Source organism: Ictalurus punctatus, chromosome 7, assembly GCF_001660625.3.
Source record: "Ictalurus punctatus breed USDA103 chromosome 7, Coco_2.0, whole genome shotgun sequence".
NCBI lineage: Eukaryota > Metazoa > Chordata > Actinopteri > Siluriformes > Ictaluridae > Ictalurus > Ictalurus punctatus.
The window spans coordinates 12,574,572-12,596,917 of NC_030422.2; the positions used below are offsets into that span (position 1 = coordinate 12,574,572).

Consider the following 22,346-nt stretch of genomic DNA (forward strand, 5'->3'; position numbering starts at 1 on the left):
ATGTGTTATTTTTTAAGCCCGTGTTGTATTGTACACCCCTGTAACCCTCGTTGAACCGCTCTTGGTATCCTGTCCGGAAGCAGCCCTTCTGATTATCAGGAAGTTTGGGCGGTGGTTGAGCAGGCCGTCAGTTTGTTGGGTTTCAGGTATGAGTTTTGTTTAATTTTTTTATTGTTGTTGTTATTTGTCTAAATTGATTATGTGTTGCACGTTTTGTCAAGGTGTGTCTGAAACGAGCTATTTCTGCGGTATTCGCCAAATTCAGTAATTTTCTTGAAGTCGGATATAACGCTAGCGCTAGCTAGCAAGGTTTGCTAATCACATTACACAGGTAGAGTGTGAGGAAAAACGTAAAATCTTTCAAAATATATTTATTTTGTCTCGCATGAGTAACTTGGTTAAGCGACTGATTGGGTTTTTTTTCGCCGCTTCAATATACAGTGCATTAATTTAATCCTTAACCCTTGTGTTCTGTTGTGTCGCACTGGACGCAGTATAATCATGTTCATGTTTTATTTCACCTAAGCTATATAATTCAAACACTTTATTTTTACGAGGTCACGTAGACTAACATGCACAATAGACATAAAAAGCGTCATACATTAAATAAATAATTGTGCACCATGCACATATAAAATTTATTCTGCTATAGGCAGATACCTTAAAAATCCAAACCATGTTTAAGAATGAAAAAATAATTAAAAATATGATTGAGTCTGTTTAAACATTATAGTTTTGTTTTAATGAGCATCTGTCATAAAGTAGAGGAGAATAACTAATTTTTAGCCTTGGTAAACTGGGTCATCTTGACTCGGTGTTAACTGGGTGGACTTGTGGTGTGTCTATGTATAGCAGACTCAGGGGAGAAAATATAGGCCGGTTTTAATAATACTTTTACATCTACAGTAACTCTCCTTCTCTGAAATCTTTCCCATGTTCCTGATGCTGAGATTTTGCTTCATCGGTCGCCTTGTGCTTTCGTAGATGAGCAACTATTTGGCATGACTGAGTGAATTCCAGCGTGTTGAGAAAATCCTGTGGTTTAAATCAACAGGAATCTAACAAGCAAATTTCTTCCTTATGAGTGTGGCAGCTGGTTCAGTTAAAATGGTTTGTGTTAATCATCACCTCATCCTCACAATGTCCTGGAGGTGCTGTGACGTAGGGTTTCTTATGCTTAATTAATGTAAAGATGTATTACGTGTAAGAAGGAAATGGGCTTTCCTGTTATGATCATTGTATGTAACTTAAATTTTTTTTTTTCAGGATTTCCTAAAACACACTTGGTTTCTCTGTGGAAAACAAACCTTTGGCTCTAGTTATTATCCACCTTGTGTATTTCCTTTTGAAGAGCTGCTTGGGCTTCACCATTGTTTTATTAGATTTCTCTTACTTTGCCAGGCAAGACTGGACAGATCTCTCTCTCCCTTAATCAGTCAGAATCAGGATTTTGCTGACTTGATTGTAGAGGCCAAAAATGCTTGCTTTTGCTGTTTTTTGTTTTTGTTTTTTATAAATATGTGATGCAACTTGCAGAATTTATTTATTTATGCAGAGTATTTATTATATTTATTTTGCAGAAAACTACTTTAATTTGGTGAAATTGCAATTGTAGGAATGACATTTGGTAAATGAGACATTTTAGCTGTGCTCATGTTTTGACGCATGTAACGCTGACACGTCATAGTCCAAATCATCTGAAAATCTGTGGTAATCTTCAAAAATTTCAAGCTCTGAATGTTGCGAAGTTTGTTTGACTTTGTGTTCATTTCTGTGACTGGTTAGTGATGGGTTGCACAGCTTTATACAGGACAGATTCTGACTAACAAGTAAAAAAAACAAAGGAGCTGCTAAATTTGCAACCCTTCCAAAAAAAATCAGTTAATTTTTGCCCCCTCTAGACTTCTATGAGGGGAAACTGTTATTGAATTGCTTTAATTTTTTTTTTTATATATTAGGTAAAATCACACCAGAGGCAACATGTCCAGCAAAAGTCGTGTGAAGGCAAAGACGGGAGCCAGGAAGCGCCCTCAGCGTGCGACCTCCAATGTCTTTGCCATGTTCGATCAGTCACAGATCCAGGAGTTCAAGGAAGCCTTCAACATGATCGATCAGAACCGTGACGGCTTTGTGGACAAGGAAGATCTGCATGACATGCTGGCATCTCTGGGTAATTTTCACCTCGCTGACAATAACATGCAAATTGTTTGTATAAAATCTACATATAACAAAGTTATGTTCTTGTGGGTATCATTTATTTTCTCTCTTTGCATTTTGCACAAGAGCTCTCGTCAAATGTATCAGTACTGGCGCATTCCAAGTTTAGGTCTTATGTTTGCATGATTAACTAGCTAAATTATTTCTGGGAATTGTGTTGTGGTTGCCAGTAGCTGTTTAGGATTTTTGATTTCATACCCGATGATGTAACGTGGCTCTTGTTAACTCTTGCCTTTAGGCTGACTTTAACAGGAATAGGTGGAGTAGGTCTGAAGTTATGGCCATCTGTGAAGAGGGTGTACCCTTTTGTGCTCTGTCACTTTGGCTAGCTGATTACCTGATGACTGTGTGTTTGTATAGCAGCATAGTATCTGGAAAAGTTAACCACTGTCACCCTATCTGTAACAATAAAGATGTTACAGAAAAACCCCCCAACGTAACTTCTAGATGCAGTGTGTCCTGTAAAACGTGGGTATTTTAAAAAGCCAAACACATGAGATTAAATTCTGAAAACTGTGTGTGATTATTTTTATATATATATATATATATATATATATATATATATATATATATGAAAAAATTTAATTTTGTTCTGTTAAGACTTGAGCCTGGATTAATTGAACACCAAAACAAATGCAGACACCACACCCCTACCACTCTGGAACAATTTTCAGTTTATGCCAGGTATGGTTCGCATGGCACCATGTGGGAGAAGCATGGAGTGTCATTTATCTGTGATCAACCACTGTGCAAATGTCTCTATTGGCTGCAAAATGAATGTGTTACCACTGTATATAGTTTCATATTTCGATGTGATTTTCAGAGTTTGAAATTGAAGTTTTCTTCCAATATTTTTACATCTATTTGTTTAAATCTGTGTAAGCAGGTAGTGTGATTGGTCTGTATTGTTGTTATACTCAAGTTTTTAATGCTGTTTCACACCTCACTCAGATTTACTACTTCATCTAATCTTCAGGTAAGAACCCAACTGATGCATATTTGGAGACAATGATGACTGAAGCTCCTGGGCCCATTAACTTCACAATGTTCCTCACCATGTTTGGAGAGAAACTGAATGGCACTGACCCAGAAGACGTCATCCGCAACGCCTTTGCCTGCTTCGATGAGGAAGGAACTGGTAAGCGCCATTAGTCTACCAAATCTTATGAACCACTAATTTAGTTCAATCATAATGAATAAAATATGGTTGCTATATAGACCCTGCAAACTAGATTAGTGTTAATAAACCATAATAAAGAAAAATTAAGTGCTCTGAAAGTTGTTTTTTTTTTTTTTTTTTTTTTGGTGAAGTAGATTTAATATCTTGGAATTTTAGCAAGGGCTAAATTTATTACATAAATTTATTACATTTATTAAGCACTAAGCCTAATTGGTTACAACTATGATTGGACTGAGAAACCTTGAGGATTTAGATTCATCTTCTCTCTCTACCATTCCTCTCATGTCTACTCCAGGCTTTATCCAGGAAGACTACCTGCGGGAACTTCTGACCACGATGGGTGACCGCTTCACAGACGAGGAGGTTGATGAGCTCTTCAGGGAGGCCCCAATTGACAAGAAGAACAACTTTAACTATGTGGAGTTCACACGTATCCTCAAACACGGAGCCAAAGACAAGGATGACTAAACACAGAAACCTCCATACATCATCAATCCTTCCTTTCTAATCTTCTTTCTGAGCTAAAGGAGCTGTACGTAATGTTTCTGGAAATATTCTGAGATAAATGCCAACCTCAAAAATCTGCAAGGCTGCTCTGTTTGTGTGTGATTTATTTAAAGGTAAACTTTAAGGGGAAAATGTATCTAGATTAAGACCAAATCACTGAAAATGTTAGGATAATAATTATTTTTTAAATCACCCTTTTGTTGAGGTGTTTTGTATTGGACACAGCACGGTTGTTTAGGAGTGGAGGGAGTCATTTGTTGTGGTTGGTTTAACAGTGGGTTACTTCAGCCTCTTTTGAAAGCATACATGTAATTAGCTGGGTTTTGTATATGCATTATTAATTATGATCTTTCACTTTTTATTTTAGGCCTTTTTCTAAATGTCTATCCCACTAAAGTGTACCTTCTAGTAAATTCAACAGACATTTAATGTAGATGCAGCAGAACTGCACATAACCAGTCTTGGATCTCTTGGAGGTCCAGCGTCTCAGTGCTTTAAACGTGGTAAAATGTGAAGTGGTGGTGGGGTCTACAACCACGTTTGACGTTATGTCCCGATCTAGCTGAATTTTTATAATAAATATGAACTTTTTCAATAAATTACTTAAATTGTAGAATCTGCTGTCTTTATTCATTTAACATCATTTCTTTTGTTGAGGAAGTGTGTGAATATAGCTGCGTGAAGTTTTGAAACCCCTTTTTGGCGTCAGTGGAACATACCTAAACTGCACTAGCCTAAAACTGTGGCCATTTCAATTTCAGATTGTGTAGTTGTGTGTTCCGGTAACCCTCCATGTGCAGTAAGATTATACATGGGTATGGGTGCTGCTTTTTTGGGGGGTGGCTTTGTTTTCTTCATACCAGTCAGCATGTCCTAGCTTGCCTGAGCTCAGCCACAGAAATTACAGTGCCTATGCAGTTCTAGGTTTTTAAATATGGTGGTTTACCAATCTGGTGAAATTAATTTGAATTAGACCCATTGACATGAAGCATGTATATCCTTTCAAAAATAAAGGAGTAATAACTGTGTTGATTACTGTGTGTAAAATAAATCTTTTTTTAAAGTACAAAAATGTTTTAAGTACTAGACTGCATAAAAATTGTTTAGAAACAGGGTTACCAAATCTGTGGCCCAAAAGTGCTCAATGTACAGTCAAAAAGAACCAATACCAAAAATATGCCACCTCCAAATCCTAAACGCAGCTGTAACATCAAACATTATTAATGAAGCACAATTAGAATGATCTTTAATCAATATTATAAGTCTTGTATGTAGGAAATATTTAATTATCTATGGTAATGAGTATACAATTACTGACACAACATAAACTATCTATACAATAGGGTACAGGGTAGAGAGTGTATGTTTTTTAAAACACTGTATGGCCAATATTTGGGAACACCTGACCATCACACCAATATGAGCTTTTTTAACATCTCATTCCAGATTTAGTCTCCCTGTCACTGTTATAATAAGCACCACTCTTCTGGGAAGGCTTTCCCATAGATTATGGAGTGTGGTTGTGGGGATTTGCCCATTAAACCGCACGCGCATTAGTGAACTCAGGTATTGATGTCAGGAGAGGAGTCCTGGCATGTAGTCGACATTCCAATTCATCCAAATTGTGTTGAGGTCAGGGCTCTGTGCCCTCAATCATTTTCCACTCTTCCACTCAATTTTCCATAGTGTGTGAATGTGTGTGCGATAGTGCCCTGCAATGTATTGGCTCCCCTGCCTTGTGTTCCAAGTTCCCTAGGATAGGTTCCAGGTTCTCTGTGACCCTGTGTAGGATAAGCGGTGTGGAAAATGTTTGGATGGATTAATATAAACTGTAAATATAATTGTTGTTTTTGTAAAGCACTTTGGACTGCCTTTTGTATGAAATATGCTATGGCCATAAAGATTTATTATTCCATACACCCATCTTCTATATCGCTTATCCTACAGGGTCACGGGGAACCTGGAGCCTATCCCAGGGAGTATGGGGCACAAGGCGGGGTACACCATGGACGGGGTGTCAATCCATCGCAGGGCACAACCAAACACCCATTCATACACTATGGACACTTTGGACATGCCAATCAGTCTACCATGCATGGCTTTGGACTGGGGAAGGAAACCCCTGCAGCACGGGGAGAACATGCAAACTCCACACACAAATCAAAACCCCCAACCCTGGAGGTGTGAGGCAAACGTGCTAACCACTAAGCCACCATGTACCCAGATTTATTTTTATTATTATTATTATATTTTTGGGAAGGCTCATATATGGGTGCGATATCTAACTAATATAACGATAGATAACTTTTGGCCACATAATATATAAATATCATGAGTGATGTATGCAGAGCAATGAGTGTGTGTGTGTGTGTGTGTGTGTGTGTGGGCACGCGCACCCATGCATGCACCCTGCAATGGACTGGTGTCCCATTTAGGGTTTATTCCTGCCTCACACCCAGTGTTTCTGGGATAGGCCACAGATCCACCATGACCCTGACCAGGACAAAGAGGTTACTGAACATGAATGAATGATAGACGGTGCCAAAATCCTAACCCTGAGGTAGCAATTCAAAAGAGGTCCAATTTCACCTGTTAACAATGCAGGTAAATAATTCCTGTAACTCAAGAATCAGTGGAATATGGCTGTAATCATAAATGCCATACTTCCTCCACACTTCGCCCTTCCGGGCCAGTTTAAACACACAGCTGAAGCACACTTGAATATCTTTGAACAAAAGCTGTTTTCTTGTCATATCTCTGCTAATTACGTAACCAAGTACACAGAAAAATGATGTCTAGATCACGAGAAAACAACAGAAAAAAATGCATGGCCGCTTAGGGTTTCCGTAGTTAGAAGAGAACTTTAAAGTAAATGTTTCTCATCACTTCAGTCAGGAACGAGTATAAGAATAGCTGCCGTGGTCGTGTCCTTACTCGATGCGCCCTGAGTAGGGTGCTTCTTTTTACGTTCCTAGTGGCACGTTTCTAGGTTGGTTTAAGCTCCGCCCACCATAGCATACTTGAACCAATAAGAATTCAACATACTGCACATGCGTACCTTACAGAATATAGTAAGAGCACGCCGAGTCACACGGCTACAGTGGCTGGTAATCACTCTGGTAAAGTACTATTTTGTTGTAGTTATGAAATGAATGTAAATGTATCTGGAGACGTGTTTAGGGTGTCGGCTAAGATGTCAGTCTCGTTTGTAACTGCTAACTGGATAACATTAAGCTCGGTAGAACAACAACTTCCGCGTACACTGGCCTCTAGTAAGTTCAATGGCATAAGGGCAAATGAAATTGTTATAATGTGTCCGTGGGAATGTTTACTAGGCTCGTTTATACATAATATAACAACCTGTTTTGGTGCCTGCGAGTTTGCAGAATATCAAACCATCTCCTATCCTGTGTTGAGAAAACAGTAATGGGACTTTTAACCAACAAAAGTAGAATCACCACATAGATTATTACGTATATATTATTTAACAGCATATGCTTTCCCCCAGTTTTTATTTCTAGTAAGGTGTAAACCATCATTAACATAATAAACAGCTCCTTTCCCCCCAGTGGCTTATCATGACATGCATTATTCAGGCACTACAGAAAGTTGTATTTAGAAAAGTAAGAATGAGAGTTTAAAGGGTGTTTTCACATCTAGTTCTTTTTAAATGAACCACACTCAGTCCTGTTAAAGTGGACCTGAAGGGGAACTAGCTGCAAATGACCTCAGTGCTTTTGTGGGTCATAAAAAGTGGACTCAGTTCTCTTTCTGGACATTTTAGCATGGAGGCGATCTCAGACCTACTTGTTCACATCATGACTCTTTTACCATATAGCTGTGTAACACTGAATAGTGCCATTCAAAATGGTGGCTTTACATGATACTGTCATTTGTCAGAAATGTTACAATTCAGCTGAAAAACAGAACAGGCAAAGCAGATTTGAAGTGAAATACCAGACACATTTTTGATGCTGAACCATCCAAATCAACTCATGCTTCATATCATAGAGGTACTGACTGTAGTACTGATTGGTGTGAGGGGTTGGGGTAGATGAAGTACATGCATACACTATATATAATGCTATGTTTGAATTGTTTTTCTGTTAGGTGACAGAAAACTAAAGCTGTGCATGTACAGCAACTGTACTTGTTCTTGCTCTATAAAGCAAAATGTGAAGCAGACTGAGGCCACTTTGTTTTCACAATGCACAAATCAAGTGGGCAACAAAAACCAATTGCGAACGAACTGTAATCGGCTCACCTCTTAAGGTCTGAGAAGCTTGTGGGTCACTTTAGAGTTGTCTGAGTTAATCTGAGTTAATTTGTCCTGTTCACATATTGACAAAAATGTGCTCGGTCATCAATGCGAGACCAGTTGGAGCACTGGAATGGACCAAGTGTGAAAACACCCTAAAGGATTAAATTCACTAAAGCACTAGCACGCAGTGTACAGTAGGGCAGTGTTTTCCGAGCCAGTCTCCAAGCATCATCTCAGCGTTATCTTTTTGTGCATACTTGAATCAAGCGATCATGAACACAGAACAGCGTTGGTAGTGGGGAGAGTTGGGATTGTTTAAATATATTGTTTAAACATCTAGTGGTCCACAAAGTCCTGGTTGGGAAACAGTGCACTTGAAAATGAAGGCAATGCCTAGTTCTGATTGAGCTTCTCCACTTTGGTTCCTTTTTTGCTTTATTTATCACTGTAGGTGAAGGATGTCATAACGCTCTTTCATGGCTCTGAAACTGGTGCGGAGGCTGCATGTGCTGAGGCAAGCGGCCCTTCCCCATCTGCTCTCTTCCACCACTCTGAATGTGTGCGTCAGACAACATGTGTGTGCTCCAGGCATTCTCCCCTTGTTTCAGGGTTGCCGTCATTCTCTCTCCGGGAAAGATGGAAAACTGGGAAAAAGGCGGCTGTGCATCACGTCCCGGGAGCCTCTCTTTCTTGTAGCCGGATCCATACGGCTTCCCCGTGACCCCTCTACAGGAGGAGCTCTCACCTCTCTGTTGCATGGCCTGAGCTCTGATGAGGAACATGCCTTTAAAGATCGCCTTTTCTCCTGCATGACCTCTCAACAAGTGCTGCATCTGGCGCACTCCACGCCACATCTCTCAAGTACAGGTGCTGTTGCTGTTCTCCATCGACTGGCTGATCTGGAGCGCGACGGACCTAGAGGACTTCGGGAGCCAGAGGTGCTGCTGTCTGATCCGGCTTTGAACAAGATGTGTCTGAGGTTACAGCAAGATGCTGGTGAGCTAGAAGACGAGGTGGTGGTAAGAGCTCTGCTGGGCTGTACACGTCTCTATCTAGACCCACAGAGTCACTTAGTGATGAGATTGATGTCCGAGAGCCAAGTACGACTAAACTCGGGCTGCATGAGCATTGAGACTCTGTGTGAGTTAGTGCAAGCACTTTTCGCAGTAGATGGGCCTCACTGTGGCATCCTAGAGCAGGCTATGAGGCAGATCCAGAACAAAGATCCAGCTCATTGGAATCCAAGTGAGTTGACCTCTGTCTATAAACTGCTAGCTGAAGGGTTGGGAGAGGGTGGACGTTACCAGGAATTGCTGAATGAAATGAACACTCGTGCACTCAGACTTGCTACAAGAATGGACCCCGTAACTGTTAGCGAAACATTAGGAGCTCTTGTGATGCTGAACCAAACGCAGGCAATCCCACTGGTGATTGCATTGTGCAAACAGGCTGTGCGTCACGTGCCGAACTTTGCGGATACAGAACTGTCGATTGTATTGTCTGCACTTATGCACTATGGACACAGCGATCACTTTCTCATTGAGGCTCTGGAACGCCATGTACCCAAAATGGCCTTTACAGCTCATCCTGAGACAGTAACCAGGGTAATGCAATATTTTGGGCGACGGCGCATCTTTTCTCCTCCGGTTTTTGACGCAGTGGCTGAAAGCTTTGTGTACAGGGCAGATGAGTACACCACGGAACAGGTATCTCGGCAGATAGTGGCGCTCGGAGTAGTGGGATATGTACCTCAGGAGTCTGGCCGACTTTTCCGGAAGGTGGAGTCTGTCTTGAATGCACGTTTTTCGCACTTCCAGCCTCGAACGCTGCTCGAGTTGCTGCACGCTTGTACCCTTCTACAGAGATTTCCACTCAACTTTGTCTCGAAGGTCTTCAGTCCATTCTTCCTACAGCAGCTTCAGGGTAAGAGGGAATCTCTTGTACCTACACAATTTGCCTATTTAAAAAAAAAAAAAAAAAATGATCATCAAGCACAACTACAATGTAGGTGCACTTGCAGGATAAAAACCACAATGTTTCTGCTGGGTTGTGTCCACCAACCAAAAATATCCATCCAGCAGTGGTGCTGTGGACAGAGAATTAGCACTGATGTATACCTACTAACAAGGTACAGGAGTATAATGATGTGGCTACTAAGTGCCACAACACTGCCACTATGCCTTATATTCACACAGTCTGTCATCTGGTCAACAGGGGTCCTGCGATGATCCAAACAGCTAGTAACTTTGAATTGTATATAAATAAACAATTATAGCTCAGATCATGCCTCCTAGCATCACACAAACCACAACCCCCTTTCCTCCACCATACTCCGGCCTCCACTCAAGGTCACTTTATACTAATGTAGAACAGTGAAGTGTTTACCTATACAGCACATATACAGGATGTGTACTTGATAAATTGGCTAGTGAGGTGTGTTTTGTTTTCTGTCAGAGGGCAGTGTAATGGATCAGGGGGTGCTGGCGCAGCTTACACAGCTCTACATGACTATGAAACTGGAATGTCCATTCTATCGGGTGTGTATTTATGCATCTTGCACATTTAAACCAACATGCCAAGTAAAAAAAAAAGTGCCTTTAATACTTGGTCTTCTTTTTTTGTATGATTGTTTAGGGTCCACAGTTTTTACCCAAGCTGCGGGTGAAGTCATTTCTGTCTCCTGGGTGTACACTGGAAAGTCCGGTGGACCCTCATCTCTATAATTGGGTGAAGAATGGCCTAGTGGATTTGCTGGGGGATCGAACTTACTTTGCTTCCAGGGTCCTTACACCATACTGTTACACACTTGGTAATGTGTCCAGACAACCACAAAAAAAACCTTAAACACAAATGCATGTGGTAGAATATGCACTTGGACTGTAATTAAACCAGCTCATTCTAGTCCTTATGATATCTGACACAATAAATATGCTTACATGTACAGTGAGGACAATTGCTGTTGTATTAGCTGTGTAGTCCAGCACACTGGATTCAGTTGAAATAGAATAATGACTGATGTTAAAGTGCAAAATGCCATCTATGAGTGTTTTAAAATCAGTGGTTCAACATAACCTCGAATTAAACTTAACATTCTTAGATAAATTACACAACCAGCATTTTCTCTCGATCCCAAACGTGCTGGATTACAGACGCAAAGAAACCAGTTATAACTGTCCCAAATAACTGTTTCTTCAGATGTGGAGATAAAACTGGATGAAGATGGCTATGTCTTACCTGCCAGCCAAGTTGAGGAAATATATAGAAGGTAATAAGTGTTTAAAAGAGTATATGATCGTTAGTATTTGGGACTATGTTAATAAGCATATCTCTGTATACACACTCCAGAATTGCTGTTTGTATTGATGGGCCAAAGCGTTTTGCTGCTAATGCCAGACGGCTTCTGGGGAAGGAAGCTATCAAACAGCGACACCTAAAGATTCTGGGATATGAAGTTGTTCAGGTGAGTGTTATCGCTCTGCCCTGTTCTAAGCATACAGCATTAGAATGTGGTACAATGCATTTCTTTCTTTTTTCTTTTCTTTCCCCCTATTCATTTATTCCAGATTGTATTAATATTTAAAATGGATATGGTTGGGCTTGTTCACTCATTTTTCCATAGTTACATTTTTATTTATTTAATATTCTGGTAAAATCCCATGATCAGCCCCTGTATTATTTTGTTGGTTAGCATAATAGAACAGAATGAGATAGGGAAGATGGTGGTTATTTTTTAAAACCAAAGCAGAATCTTTTCTGCATCGAGCGTATTTAATCACAGACTGTACCTGTGCTAAAAGTCTAAAATTATTTCTCTGTAGATTCCCTATTATGAGTTTGAAAATCTGAAGGACAAGATAAACACAGTCGAGTACCTGCACAAGAAGATTTTCCCTCATACGTACCGACTCAGTTGGTGATCACTAGTTTTCCACATGCAGCAGGCTTCACACCAGCCTCACTCCCTCAAACATATGCAGACTACTCCGATTCTAGATTCACACAACAGCCTCTGTTCACTCCGTCAAATATATTCAGAAGATTAAAGAAATGGGACTGCATTACATGTTGAAGCTAATGTCTTGTACTGCTGTATTTATTTAAATAAATAAATAAATAAATAAATAAATAAATAAAATCTCCTAGTTTATGGTCTCCAATGTATTTTTTTTAAACTTGAGTGATATGTACTAAATAAATTGTTTAACTAAAGGAAAATGACTATGATGCTTTTAAAATGTTTTGTTATTTATCAAATAAAAGGCAATATACATTCAGTTGTAATATCACACCCATTTACATATGTGGAACAATTTGCTTCCATAACGTTTAATTCCATTAAACAGAGTAAACGGTCCGTTTCAGGTGATCAAATATGCATCGGTTTGTCATCCAAGTCAAGTGTAGTGCATAGATGATAATGAAATGCAGCACCTTCTCAAGGCAATCAAAGCCTGTACCCACATTGCCAAATATAGAATAATTTATTTGTCGGTAGTTGGCAACCCATTGTTGCTGTACAAAGCCAATGAGGTACTTTCTTTAGAAACAAAATACAAAGAATTGTGTGTGTGTGTGTGTGTGTGTGTGTGTGTGTGTATATATGTATATGATGATCTAAAGTAAATCAACTTAATGATTATTCCTGACAATTAGTTAAAGTGACTACATTCCTTATGAAACAAGAAAAGAAGCAGAGAGCTAGATAAAGACTGGCTGTGTTTACAATTGTGAATATTTTTTAATCCTTAACCCCAGAGCACTTGATCTTATATGAACCTGCTTCATAGAAAACTGTAAATGCAAGGATCGCAGTGTTTTACATGTCAGATGCATAAGTTTAAAGGAGATAAAATGTGTTCATTGTTTTTTTATGATGCTGGAATCTGAGGAAGTCCAAATTCATCGACCAGAACTCCATCCTGTGGCAGGGGAAAAATGAATACATATCAAATTGATTAAAATGATTGTCTTGCAAAGGTACGTTAAAAGTAAAGAACACCAACAAATACATTCAGCTCTGGAGCTAGAATCTGAATATAGTTAACAGAGGTGTTTGTCATTACCCGGTTGGTGCTCCTCTCTCCTGGAGTGCCTTCTGGTATAGCTGGAGCTGACGAGGCCTCGTCAAGGTAAGAGCTGTCATCGTCCAAAAGCAGCTCATCGCCGAGTGCATCCAGCTCTAACAAATGCACCACAGATTCATCAATTAAAAAAGGAAGCTAAATCAAGAAGTGACTCAATGGCAAAGGATTTGATGGGGACTCCACCACCAGACTTGAAAATTAATAATTTGCATGCCAGAAATTCCTTTAAAATATACACTCACCATCCACTTTAATAGGAACAGATACACCTGCTCATATGCAGTTATCTAAACAGCCAATCGTGGCAGCAGCACAGTGCATAAAACCATGCAGATACAGATCAAGAGCTTCAGTTAATGTTCACATCAAACATCAGAATGATGTTTCAAAACTTCACACAGAATGGTGCAAAAAAACAAAACAAACCATTGTGTCAATGACAGTTCTGTGGGTGGAAACGCCTTGTTAAGAGAGGTCAGTGGAAAATGGCCAGATTGGTTCACGCTGCCAAGAAGGATATAGTAACTAAAATAATCACTCTTTCTAGTCTTCAACCATCCAGTTTAGGTAACTGTTTGAGTTACTTCCTATCATGTCATTCTCATCTACAAGGTGTTTCAGCCTGCAGACCCTCTGCTCACAGGATGTTTTTTTGTTTTTCACACCTTTCTATGTAAACTCTTGAGACAGACTGTTGTGTGTGAAAATCCCAGGAGATCAGCAGTTTCTCAAACTAACCAACAACCTTGCCCTGGGTAAAGTCACAGATTTCACACTTTTTTCCCCCTCCTCATTCTGATGTTTGATGTGAACTTTAATTGAAGGTCCTGACCTGTATCTGCATAATTTTATGCATTGTGCTGCTGCGGCTTGATTGGCCAATTGGATAACTGCATAAATGAGCAGCGGTGCAGGTGTTCTTATATAAGTGAACAGTGAATGTGCTCCAAACATGAAGGAACTTATTGAAGAAAAACTATTTCAGATATTTGACCTTGCTGTGACCTTGCCACTGTTTGGATCAATTCCAAAATCTAACTGGTACATCAGCTAGTTACAACAAGAATCCATATAAATCCTACAAACATTCAACCGCTCGTTCTTGAGATAGCTATCTAACGAATCTCAGACAGATGGACAACCTGAAAACATAATGCCATAAAAAGTTAGTCATGCCTAGGTGATAACATTCTGCACTTTGTCATATACTAACCTGCTTCTAGATCGTCTTCATCGATATCTGGTGTTCCGTAGCTGCGGCTCATAGCCTCCTGTACTTCATTAGCATCCTCCATCATGTCCTCCAACTGGTCTTGAAGATCCTACAAACCCACATTAAGCTTTATCAACATTTCTCACGACCCGTGATTAGATCACATCATTGGTCAATTTGATATATTTGAAAACTTAAATGATGCATTGATACATAGTAATAGGAAGAGAGTTGTCTACAGACAGCTGATTTCGAGTGGAGAATGGAAAAGACTTGGTGTTTACCTCAATCTGATCAATCTTCACATTCTTGTAAGCCTTCTTCATTTCTTTGGCTCCAATCTTCATAGCATCCACCTGTCAAACACAAGCCCATCAAGTCTTTGTGTAAGTCTCATAGTAAGCAAATATTACATACTTTACATTATACCATGGTCTGTCTGAATACTCGACTCTGATTGGCTGGAAGGTGTACATTCAAACCGTCAGTTTTATCATCCTAAATGAATGCGCTTCCGTTAAACATCTGTAACCATATTAACATACAGTTACATACAATAGTTAAACTCACAGCATCATTATTAGTAGAGACGCAGCACAGATAGAAGTAAGTCTCAGACACACACACACACAATCTCTCTCTCTCTTGCTCTCTATTTCTATCTAATAACTATATTATAATTCATTCAAATAAATGTAATCTTATTGCACTACTCTATCTACGTGGAAGACTTTGAGCAGGCAGAATTCTAGATCTAATGACCCATATATCATTATTTATTTATTTGATCCTTTGTCAAATTTTGCACTGCAGACATCAATGACAGCTTTATCTTGTCAATGCTAGCAAGTGGTATACGTGAGATAATCCACAGCTAGGTGAGCGTTACACAATTTTAATGCCTTCACATTGTGCATCTCTCTGTCCTTGATGTGCGTAGTACGTGTACAGTACGTAGTACGTGTAACGCACACCTAGCCATGGATTATCCCTTACTCATTCCATAATTTTTTCTACTTGATCTGCGAAGAAATGGCATTCATTAAAATAATTTAATTTAATTTGTTTGAGGTATTTTTCACGAAGAAAGAATATTCAGCTATTAAACAATAATTGTTTCGAGTCATATCTGTGATTTGTTTTGTGTGATTTGTCTATATTTGCTCTGAAGTAAAAAAGCTGTGTGAACATCCTCTAGGTGTGGTGATCCCATCATTTTTGCCAGGGGTTCTATAGCCAAAGGATTTGGAATAAGTTTTACTGTGGTTTGGAATAAGATAAGCATGTCCTTACAGTTGTTTTGGTGTCTTTAAGTGTCTGAATGGTGTAGTTGGCCTGCTCCATGTTAAATGACTGCTGCATCAGCTGATCTCTCTGTCCTTCATACCTGCGCACACACACAGTATTAAAAACTAATAGCAATGGAATGGAATTAAATTTGTGCCAAAACTATTGAACGTTACCTTTCAAGAAACAAACAAAAACATACAATATGAGAGAAGAAAAACATTCAAACTAAACAGTGAACTCAGTGGCAAAAATCTAACATGGAGTTCTGAGGAGAAGGATGACGTTGATCTCGAAAAAAGTAGTGGTACGAGACTACCCAAACCTCAAATATTAATTATGAAATAATATACTAAATAAGTAAGTACAGGCGCATCTAAAAATTTTTTAGCATTTTGGAAAAGTTTGTTTTTTTCTGTAATTTAATTCAAAAAGTGGAACTTTCATATATTCTAGATTCATTACACAAAGTGAAATATTTCAAGCCTTTTTTGTTGAAATCTTGATGATTACAGCTTCCAACTCAAGGAAATCAAAAATCCAGTATCTCAAAATATTAGAATAAATAATTTATAATACAGAAATCTCGAGCTGAGAAGATAATTAGAAGCTAATCAAATAATTAACTCAAAACACCTGCAAAGGTTTCCTGAGCCTTTAATCTCTCGGTCTGGTTCAGAACACACAACCATAATCAATTTTCAGATGAAAGTAAATTTTGCATATCAATTGGAAATCAAGGTCCCAGAGTCTGGAGGAAGAGTGGAGAGGCACAGAATCCAAGCTGCCTGAAGTCCAGTGTGAAGTTTCCACAGTCAGTGATGATTTGAGGTGCCATGTCATCTGCTTGTGTTGTTCCACTGTGTTTTCTCAAGTCGAGGGTCAATGCAGTGTCTACCAGGAGAGTGTAGAGCACTTCATGCTTCCATCTGCTGACGAGCTTTATGGAGATGCTAATTTCCTTTTCCAGCAGGACCTGGTACCTGCCCACAGTGCCAAAACTACTAGTAACTGGTTTACTGGCCATGGTTTCACTGTGCTTGATTGGCCAGCCAACTCGCCTGACCTGAAACCCATAGAGAATCGGAGAGACTCCAGACCAAACAATACAGACGAGCTGAAGGCCGCTATCAAAGCAACCTGGGCTTCCAGAACACCTCAGCAGTGCCACAGGCTGATTGCCTCCATGCCACGCTGCATTGATGCAGTAATTTGTGCAAAAGCAGCCCCGACCGAGTATCGAGTGCATAAATTAACATACTTTGCAGAAGGTCGACATTTCTGTATTATAAATTCTTTATTCTAATATTTTGATTTACTGGATTTTTGATTTCCATGAGCTATAATCAAGATAAAAACAAAAAAAGGCTTGAAATATCACATCAGTATAGAATATATGAAAGTTCCACTTTTTAAATTAAATTATGGAAAAAACAAACTATTCAACGATATTCTAGTTTTCTGCGATGCACCTGTAAGTAAGTAATTTCCACTACAAAGAGCAAAAATTAACTATAGAGACCCAGAACGCTCTCCAAAATCCATGCCACTGAAATCTCTACTTCCTGGTCAGGGAGCCGTTGATCCAAATCTCACTAGGCAATGAGAGTAAATCGCCCTGCCCACATGAGAGGTTTGTGCCAGAATGGCAAATGTAAACTTACGGAGCTAAAACAAAAAGTCTGGCAGTACATTTATAAACCAAAATCCAAAAGCAAGTTGAGAAAACTGAGCTCACCGTTTTCAGTTTGAGTGTTTTTCTTCTTTCTTGATGTATAGTTTTGTTCGTTTCTTACGTTCAATATTTTTGGCACAAATTTAATTCCATACAATGGCACAATGGTAGAAAGGTTTTTGCTTACAGCAAATTATACTCACATTCTTTTCTGTTTAAGGACCCGCATGGCTTTCTGCTTCACCATATTCTGAAAGAGACAACAGTGCAGGGACAATGGTCAACTTGCTGCGTAAATCAAAATCTAATTCATGTTAATATTCTCACATGCCATTCACCACTGTTAGCCGATATTTCAAGTAATCCAGACATTGTAGCAGTACTTTGAAAGGTCAGACATGCATGTGCAGACAAGCATGTAATAGAGGTGAAATGTATTTAAGTAATTATACTTTGTTTGTAGTATTTTAGATGATTTGTTTAACTGAAAATTAATAATTAATTACCATTAATACACACATACTTCTTACTCCTTATACTTTTATTTAGCTTTACAATGTCCCAATACAAATGACTCATTTACTTTTATTTCACCCAGCTACCAATGTGTTCATTTATGTTTTAAATGTATTTATTACTATATTTAACACATGTGATCAAATCCATTCAAAATTGCATGGATGTAACAAATGGTCCACTCTGAAAATGAATGCTAAACACAGAATAACACTACATGTAATCATATTGTTTATATAGATGCCTAATATCTAATTTCAGTTAAGGTATTTTTAAATACTTAAGTATGTTAAACCTGGATGCAAATTATCACTAAGGTACAATTTTGACTCCTTGCTTCCTCATTTAACTGAGATTTAAGATTTTGACAACACCCAATGAATGAGTGAATTAATGAATGAATGATTGAATAATTCTGCTGCACTAATTATTGAATCCCTGCTCAGGCATTTGTGACTGATACTACATAGCTTCTCTATTTTCCTTACCTTTGATGGACCATCTCTCATTTTCTTCATCTGATCTTTATATTTCATGAGTTCAGCATCAAGTCTGGATATCTTCTTATCGATGGACTCGGCCCGAGAATCAACCTAGGGTTAAAGGAAATTAGAAATTGGAGAAACTGCAGTTAATGCTTAAAGGGAAATGATAATATTTATTACAATCGGTCATGTGGTGAAATGTAAAGACTTCACATGGTAAAGAATGCACACAACAACGTCTTAATGTCTGCCACTGTGATTCAATCACATCTTCAAAAACCGGTTTGGTCACATGCCATTTACACACTCATTCACCCTGAAGAAAATACTTAACACAGTCCTTCCTTCATTGACTATGTAGCTCTGCAGTGACATCCCTGCTTAATAAACATAGTGAATGGTCATGAGGTGTAGGAACAGGTTTCTAATGCATGACCTCATCTTAGAAAGGGGTGGGAGCAAGATACTTAAAGGAAAACTCCACCCTGAAACATTAAATATAAACACATATGTTATGTTTAGTGATACTGGTGATAACTTGCTGACTGGTGCTGTATTTCTGTAATCCCTATGAGAAGTTAGCAGTTGTGCGCCACACTGATGTCACAAGGCCTTAAATAGGGGGAAGACATTCAGCAAGCTCAAACATAAGGGATAATGCTCAGGTTCCAAAAACAAAAGAGCAACAGCTTCTTCACCATTTTCCAGTGACAATCAATGTCATTAATTTGAGATCCAATGTTGAAGTAGTGGAGACAGCAAACGCTGAAGTCAAAGTTATACAGAATTCAATGCAGTTATATGACACGGTTACAGCTGAGACTTTACTTGGCTTGTCTAGTTAGAGAGATGATTAACTAGACAAGGTATTAGAATGAAAGTTGAAGAGTTATTTTATCTGTTTGAGTAGAATATACAGATGTACAGGAGGTGAGAGAGCTAGACAGACTAAAGGATTACACCTTCAGTAGGAGACTCATTCAGCCCCGCTGTGGAAAAGTGAGGTACAGGAGGTTGTTTGTACAGACAGCAATCACACTGTACAACAGCTCATCACTGTGCTGGGACACTGTTTTGCACTGACCCAGTCTTATGATAAACTCATTGGATGATAGTTGAATTACTACCATTCATTATTCATATGCAGATGCACTGCCACTTTACTTCCATTCATTTTTCTGTCTTCACACTGCACTACCATCACACTCTTACACTGTATTTGTTTTCTTTTTTGTGTAATTTATATATATATATATATATATATATATATATATATATATATATATATATATATACACACACACACACACACATACACACACACACACACACATATATATACACATATACATATACACACACACATACATTTATTTTGTTTAATTTATTATGTTAAATTACTCTTAGTAACTCTGTGCCGCTGTAATAGGTGAATTTCTCAATTTCTTTCTGGGAGGAATAATCTATCGATCTATCTATCTAGTCGAATGGCATTGTAGGCAATAGGGAACTATTAACCAAAGTAAAAACAGACAATATGTCAATGAAAAGTTTAAACTAAAAACCGAAAACCTCAGACTTGTATTAAATGTGGGAAACCAGTGAAGATCAGAGTATTAACTGTAAAGATTCGTGTCATTCAGGGCAGATTTTTCTTTTATGTGGCCACAAGGAGACACAGAGGATTAGTTTTTCTACAAAAACAGTGTGAATTGATTTCTTTTCATCTTCATTCCTGGAATGAATGATATACGCGAGTCACTATATACTTTAGTCGTGGTCAGGCGATATTTGTTTATGTGAATTAAGAAAGAATGACGTCACAACCGGGGGTCTGTACATCACGCCCCCAACTGCGGCACAGCCAGTTGTCAAGACAACTAGAGCACAAAATATACAGCACCGGACCCTGTAACTGTTGACTATGTTTTTTTTTTACTATAAGCTTTAAACCCTATAGTGTAAAAAAAAACAACAACCAACATATCTGTTTGTATCTCCAGTATACAAACAGATATACTGCCACATGACACAGCAAAACCCACAACGCTGGCTATGGTGCGCGAGACAAAAACAGTTAGCACACAGGCTAGCTGTCAGGGTGAAGCTGGTGAGCTAACGTTACAGTTACAAAAAAACCCAGCACGGTATGATTATTACTCACATAAAAACATAGCTAACAATAAACAGCCACCTGAAGACAGGGTTCTCTACCAGGCTACACGTACTTAAAAGGCTTTAACTTCAGCGACTCTATTGTGTGGGACAGTAAACCCACCTTATTGTTACAGCTAGCTAGCAACTAAATCAGTTTCATTGTTGGTTTCCATAGACAGCTCTTAAAAGTCCAATAAACAAATACTTACGCTTCCTATACAGTCCGTAAGGTTGGGCGGTGGTCCTTTGGGTTTTCCTCTGCCGAAAATGCGGTTCATTTTGACACTTAAAAAAAACAACCTCTACAACAACAGTCAAACCGTGCTTCCTAATAACAGCAAAACTAACCACCTCAAAATCCCGGAAGTAGACTCAGACTGACGTCAGAACATAGTCACGTGATACAGATTCATCCACAAAGCCAGAGACGGTTTCAATGAATAAAAGAATCAATTTTTCAAAAGAGTATTTGTTAAATTGTTGTTTTAGTTATTATTATTTAAATTAAAGTAATAGTTCTTAAAGGTATACATTTATCTTTGTTTCAGATCTGTTTAGCCCCAGTCATGCAAATGCTGGAACACTTAATCAGCACAGTTTTCTCAGGTTTCTATGAGTGAGATATCTCTCATATCTTCCCCCCTCCTTTATTTTGAATAGAATAATTCATGTATTATGTTCCCAGGAGAAAGATCTCTTACCCTTCACAATCACTGGTCCAAGTCTGCCACTGGACCCATGGTGTGCTGTCTGTATAATTCACCTGAATGAAGTACTGTTCCTTTTCTCTTTCCTAACCAGAGAATTGCCACTCCTCTATTGTCTCTTCTCCTCAACTGCCTAAGACAGTTCTGCTGCTAGTTCTCAGTAATGAAGACTGGGAAAAGACCAGGTAACCCCCTCTCCCCTCCCCTAATCTTTAACTGTCCAGTTTGGGCGAGTCTGTGTCCATAATAGCCTTAGATTCTTGTTCTTGACTGACAGGACAGGAACCTGATATGGTCTTCTGCAGTTGAAGCTCATCCACCTCGAGATTTGATGTTTTGTGCATGTTGAGTCTCCTCACCATGGTTGTAAAGAGTGTTTATTTGAGTTTCAATATCCTTCCTGGCAGCTCGAACCAATCTGGACATTTTCCTCTGACCTTTCTTATCTACAAGGCATTTCCACCCACAGAACTGTTGCTCACTCAATGGTTTTTATTGTTGTTGTTGTCGTCGTTTTTCGACCATTCTGTGTAAACTCTAGAGACTATTGTGTGTGAAAATACAAGGAGATAAGCAGTTTCTGAAATACTCAAACCAGCCCATCTGGTACCCAACCATGCCACGATCACAGTCACAGAGATCAAACATTTTCTTCATTCTGATGTTTGATGTAAACATTACTGAAGCCCTTGAACTGTATCGGCATGACTTTTTTATTTTTATTTTCTTTTTTGCATTGCGCTGCTGCCACAAGATTGGCTGATTAAACAACTACATGAAGGTGTACCTAATACAGTGGACAGTGAGTGCACATTGAATATTAACAGTCTGTCACAAGCACACAATGTATATCAAAGTATAAATTTTTCACTAACCTGCTCTGTAGATCACATTCACCAGTGTAAATGCAACCATGCCCACTATGCTATTTAAGTATGAAAAAAAGACTAATCTAATTTTTAAACATATCATGTGTAATTTAGTGCTTTTTACAACATATGGTTAGACTACGGCTATAGAGCAATATATACACAAAAATGGACCAGCCAAGTTGAAG

General features: G+C 38.8%; 3 protein-coding genes across 3 annotated transcripts; 2 read left to right on the forward strand and 1 right to left on the reverse strand.

Annotated features, from left to right (window-relative positions):
* Positions 1-4,520, forward strand: LOC108267514 (myosin regulatory light chain 12B). The gene is made up of 4 exons (XM_017471628.3): positions 1-146; positions 1,959-2,170; positions 3,194-3,355; positions 3,693-4,520. Exons 2-4 carry the CDS (start codon positions 1,981-1,983, stop codon positions 3,863-3,865), a joined length of 525 nt encoding a protein of 174 aa, XP_017327117.1. The 5' UTR covers positions 1-146; positions 1,959-1,980; the 3' UTR covers positions 3,866-4,520.
* A 2,399-nt stretch (positions 4,521-6,919) lies between these two features.
* Positions 6,920-12,314, forward strand: fastkd3 (FAST kinase domains 3). The gene is made up of 7 exons (XM_017471627.3): positions 6,920-7,023; positions 8,617-10,088; positions 10,620-10,702; positions 10,800-10,974; positions 11,361-11,430; positions 11,511-11,625; positions 11,984-12,314. The coding sequence occupies exons 2-7, from the start codon at positions 8,642-8,644 to the stop codon at positions 12,080-12,082; spliced, it is 1,989 nt and encodes a 662-aa protein (XP_017327116.1). The 5' UTR covers positions 6,920-7,023; positions 8,617-8,641; the 3' UTR covers positions 12,083-12,314.
* Positions 12,315-12,883: 569 nt separating this feature from the next.
* Positions 12,884-20,927, reverse strand: chmp5b (charged multivesicular body protein 5b). Its single transcript, NM_001200918.1, is given in 8 exon segments — positions 12,884-13,084; positions 13,229-13,344; positions 14,463-14,571; positions 14,747-14,818; positions 15,756-15,849; positions 17,628-17,674; positions 18,429-18,533; positions 20,792-20,927. Coding segments are annotated over 8 exon segments (663 nt in total). The 5' UTR covers positions 20,861-20,927; the 3' UTR covers positions 12,884-13,033.
* Between the last annotated feature and the right edge of the window lie 1,419 nt (positions 20,928-22,346).